This window comes from Cannabis sativa, chromosome 5, assembly GCF_029168945.1.
Source record: "Cannabis sativa cultivar Pink pepper isolate KNU-18-1 chromosome 5, ASM2916894v1, whole genome shotgun sequence".
In the NCBI taxonomy this organism is placed as follows: domain Eukaryota; kingdom Viridiplantae; phylum Streptophyta; class Magnoliopsida; order Rosales; family Cannabaceae; genus Cannabis; species Cannabis sativa.
Window position 1 is genome coordinate 76,026,788 of NC_083605.1, and position 4,759 is coordinate 76,031,546.

Below are 4,759 nucleotides of genomic sequence, written 5' to 3' on the forward strand. Positions count from 1 at the left end.
GTTTAACAAAATTAATAGTGACTAAGGGTAAGGAAACCAACAATGTACGACAAGCAGACACATGTTGACCAAAAGGAGATGGAATGAATACCGAACCTCGAACTGCTTGAACAACAACCAAAGAATCCGTCTCAACATCAACCCGACCCCATTGGTGTCTCTTTATCCAACTCAGAGCCTCCTTAACCCCCACAACTTCAGCTATGACCGGGTCCACGCACCCCTCCAAGAGGACCGTGAAGGCTTCAATGAACCGCCCATCATTTGATTTTAAAAATAAATAGAATGAAAGCATTTGGTAGAACTAGAAATATGAACATACTCAAAATCCGATTTCATACATCACAGCCGAGTAGAGTAATGCCAAGTTAGCATTCAAACAAAAAAGTTTAAACTACTCAAAAATCAGATTATTACAAAGATTGAACCTTTGGAATAAGGTAAGAGAAACAAAATTCAATGCTTCATGAAGAAACTCCATAGGGTATGAGTGCAGCAGCCACAATCCTACCTTCCTCGTTCAGTATATTGTAAGTCGAAATAGCGTTTCTCTGAAACAAAAGTAAATGGATATCGTTAGAAAAACTCGAAGCTCAGACTTTGTGGGAGCGAACCGTATCATCGTGCCTAACCATTCGAGCTTATCGCTCTTTCGGTGTTGTTAAGAATTTCACTTGATGTCAATCCTATATATTATCTAAGGAATGAACATGAATACTCACCAACTACAATCCAACTTTTTATGGTTAAAGAGTTCATATAGTAGCAAACTTACTGAATCAAGAACTTCCAATTTCATTCCTGTTGATCGTATGAAGCGCTTTAGTTCAGGATCTACTGGTACAATGTTCCTCCCACAACCGAGAATCAAAATCTCTATAAATTGTCAAAGAGGAAAGGTTAATAGAAATGTCAGAAGCCAATAGAAGGTTGATAATGACACAATTACATATGGTAAAGACAAATCGGGTTCTTAACATAAAGTTGTACCTGGTATAGGACGCACAATTTTGAAGATGGAAAGACTGCATCATAAGATAAAACAAAACATCAGATAACAACATAACACAGGTAGAGAAGGACAAGCCATCTCAGAAAAACACGAGACAATCCGAACACAACACATAATAGCTACCAATAATTATTTTAAGAATCTTGTTCAGAATCATTCTTTACCACCTAAAATAAGATAATAGTACATGTTTGAATTCGAACTATGTAAAGTTTTAATCAGATATCAAAGATGTCTCACTAGTTGGTCATCAAGTATTGACAATTTTTCCCATAGAATATGAGAATCCCTTCCAATGCTTTTATCAATCTCCAATAAATAAGAAATGGTCACCACCCATTTCAGAAGGGTCATTCTGATCCAATAGGAGACCAAAAAGTCTGCAAAACATTCAGCATTTGCATATTCCGAATTCGCATGGGGAGAATCAAGATGTTAACTCTCCTTTCTACCTACAGTTTACAACTTCTGTTATCTCTCCAAACTAATAAGTCTACCATAAAAAGTCTCATTTCCACGAGCTTCTTAAGCAACTTAAAAAAAAGATAATTTCAATTTTGTAGTCCAGATCTTAATCAACGGCCTAGGTGACCCATCATGCTTGTACAAGGGACAATTATCTCTTGCTTTATGAAGTAAATGGTAAGTTGCCTAGCTTTAACTCCAAGAGGCTTATAGCATGGATACCAGTAATAAGACTGTCACCAAGCTCCACAGCAACATATTTACCTTCCTGTCTCATCTTTTGATAACCTTGAATCCAAATGACAAGGGTCGGGTTGCTGCTGCTAGTCCAGCCAGTCCAGCACCAATGATTCCTCCAAATTAGTACATTGTTAAGTACAATAGGAAATAAAAGGCCTATGAGATCAAATGTCTGTACTAATTACTCACAGTTCCTCAAATTTGCCCCTTTGACAACCACATTTTAACATTCCCCCCTCCACCTTACTAATTTATAAGTCCTAACAACAATTTAATCCTTCCCACCAAATTTTCTCACTACCCCAGCTCAAATTTCTTCCTCAAGAAGTGCATTATTTGATGTGGAAACCAAGAAACACAGCTATCTAGTGCATTAAACAGCACCTAGATGCTTTTCGACAATCTAATCATAATTCCAGAAACCTGAAATCTCTCTTAAAAATCACTTTGAAAAATAACCATTTGAAACCGAAGTTTCCATTGTCCTATAAAGGGTAATCTATTCTATCCAAGAGGTTTCCAATCAATCAATTACTTAAACTCACAGACCCAAACAGACATTTCACATCATCAACAGCATTATAAAACTAGCTCTGAATTTCTACACAGCTTCAACAAACCATATAGTCCATCTTTAATACCACTATAAAAACCAATAAATCAGAAAATTCACATCAATCTACTCACCATTTCCTAAAAAGCAAGTCTTTTTCTATAGCTATGTCAAAACCCAACAAAAAATATCTGATATACCAATCCTAATGAGTAAACCAATAATCCAAGTTATCTTCAAAAAAGCACAATCTTTCTTTCCAACTGACAAGAATAACAACATTAAGTTTCAAACACTTCAACCACAAAATCATACACACATACATATATATATATATATAGAATATACAAAAAAAGTACCTGTCAGGAGTGATTTGGGATAAATCTTTGGGTGACCAAGACATGAGCAAATTACCAACAGAAAGCAAGCTACCTTCATAGTCAACACCATTGACAGTAAACCCAGTATCCGTATACCTATAAAGAAGACAAATTTCAGCTAAACTGAATCAAATTGAGTTAGAATGGGAACAATTAAGCTAATAACAATACCTTTGAAAACGAAGCTGGTCTTCTGGAACGTTGTCGATGATATTGATCTGATCGTAGAGGGAAAAAGCTCGCCTTAGAGAAGGAAGCATTTGATTGTGTGGTTGGTGAGTTATGGGCATTGAAACCTTAGGCTTCGGTGGCTGATTTCTCAAACTCCTTATCAGTTTCGGCAGAGTCGCCACTGCTCTCTCTCTCCCCGCCATTGATTCTTCTCTCTTCTCTTTCTCTCTCTTTTTTTTTTTTTGGCCCCAAATCTTTTTGTTTTTGTTTTAATTTCAATTTTGGCCCTTTATTATATATTTATTTCACTTTTTGACCTTTATAATATAAGAAATTATCACATATGTCCTTTAACGTTTTTCAGTATTTCTCTTACATATTGTCGTTTTACTCGGTTTATATTGTTTTTATAAATTAGCGTCATTTTAATGATTTGTTGTCGTTTTCCAAATTTTCTCTTATTACTTATTGTCGTTTATTCATTTTTATGTCGTTTTTCTTATCCATTCATTGTCGTTTTCCAATTTCAGTCGTTTGATGTAATTTTTTTATTTGTCGTTTTCACCTTCTTTCTTTCTTTTTTATTTTTTTTTACATTTACTGTCGTTTTTCATACTCATGTCCGTTTGTATCCTTTATTGTCGTTTTAGTATTTTTATGTCGTTTTCAAAATTGAGTAGTTTGGTGTTCTTTTTTTAAAAATGTCGTTCTTTACTCTTTTTTTTTTTTGAATTGCTGTCGTTTTTCACATTTTTAATTGTTTTTCACCCCTAAAAAAAATACTTATTCATTTATTGTCGTTTTTATCATTTATTGTCGTTCTCTCATATTTTTGTTTGTCGTTTATTTTTATTTGTCATTAATCATGGTTGTAACTTGTAACTATTTTCTAATTTGAATACACAATTAAAGATGAATTTCCACAAATACTGACATCTCAATTTTAAAAACTGGATAAAAATAACAAATATAAAAAGTGCTTGATGAAGACTCATTTTGTTTATTTTGTAATGTTTAATTTGTAAGAAATTAAATTAACAACAGTTGATGGTTATATCTTCAGGCCACCCAAACTCTTCCAACAAAGCCAATACCACTCAATTTGACCAACCAAAACCAGTCTACAATAAAAAACAAATATATCATCAATTGTGGTAATTGCATTACTTAGGATGATATTTATTTATATATATATATATATATAGATATATATAGCTATATCATTTGTATCCCACATAGCTAGAAAGTTAAATTGTATTAAAATATTAAACTATTTAAAAATATAATTACTCTAAATAATTTTTCAAGAAAATATAAATTTATTTATTAAACTCTCTTTTTTAAAAATACTGGAAGACTGAGTGATTATTAAATTTTAAATTTTAATAAGAATATCACTTTATTTATAGTAATAATAATTAGAAAAAACAAAACTTCGATTTATACTAAAGATAATAATCATTTTTAGCAGTTACACTAAATGTTGGTTCAGGTTTGGTTTGTGTTGTAAAAGGAAGTGAAAGTTGAAATCAAAAGTAAAATTATGAATCAACACTCACAACAATTTTTACTCTAGGCTGTCTTGTATGTCAGTAAGTAAAATAATCAAATGGTGCTTGTTTGTTTGCTTCATATGTAATTGTCTCTCTCTTTCTCATATTTAAGATCTTTTCTTTTTTATCTTGCATGAAAGTGAAAGTGTAGAAATTTTGTCATATGGGGATTCTAGAATGGTGCATGAAAAGGGTAAAGAGGCATCTTAGAAGTTGATTTTTTTTTGAATTGAAATGTTCATTGCATATAAATTAGACCACATAGTCATCACAAAATAAATTTGTTGGAATAATCGCTACAGGCAAAATACTAAATTGTTCGTAAGTAAATGCCCACTTAACTATATTATGCACTGCAAAATTATAAGTTCTGAAAATATAAAAA

The 4,759-nt window shown here is 32.4% G+C and overlaps 1 protein-coding gene across 1 annotated transcript; it reads right to left on the reverse strand.

Moving 5' to 3' along the window:
* Nucleotides 1–294: 294 nt before the first annotated feature.
* Nucleotides 295–3,745, reverse strand: LOC115717866 (uncharacterized). The gene is made up of 5 exons (XM_030646837.2): nucleotides 2,822–3,745; nucleotides 2,630–2,746; nucleotides 991–1,025; nucleotides 776–876; nucleotides 295–551 (listed from the first exon to the last, which is right to left on the reverse strand). Exons 1-5 carry the CDS (start codon nucleotides 3,022–3,024, stop codon nucleotides 465–467), a joined length of 543 nt encoding a protein of 180 aa, XP_030502697.2. The 5' UTR covers nucleotides 3,025–3,745; the 3' UTR covers nucleotides 295–464.
* Nucleotides 3,746–4,759: the final 1,014 nt, after the last annotated feature.

Excerpts from the sequence above, each read along its gene's own strand:
- LOC115717866 (XM_030646837.2), bottom strand. The coding sequence starts at position 3,024 with ATGGCGGGGAGAGAGAGAGCAGTGGCGACTCTGCCGAAACTGATAAGG. Across the intron at positions 1,026-2,629 it reads TCCCAAATCACTCCTGACAG|TCTTTCCATCTTCAAAATTG; the intron begins GTACTTTTTTTG and ends CTTATGATGCAG. Across the intron at positions 552-775 it reads AATTGGAAGTTCTTGATTCA|AGAAACGCTATTTCGACTTA; the intron begins GTAAGTTTGCTA and ends CTTTTGTTTCAG.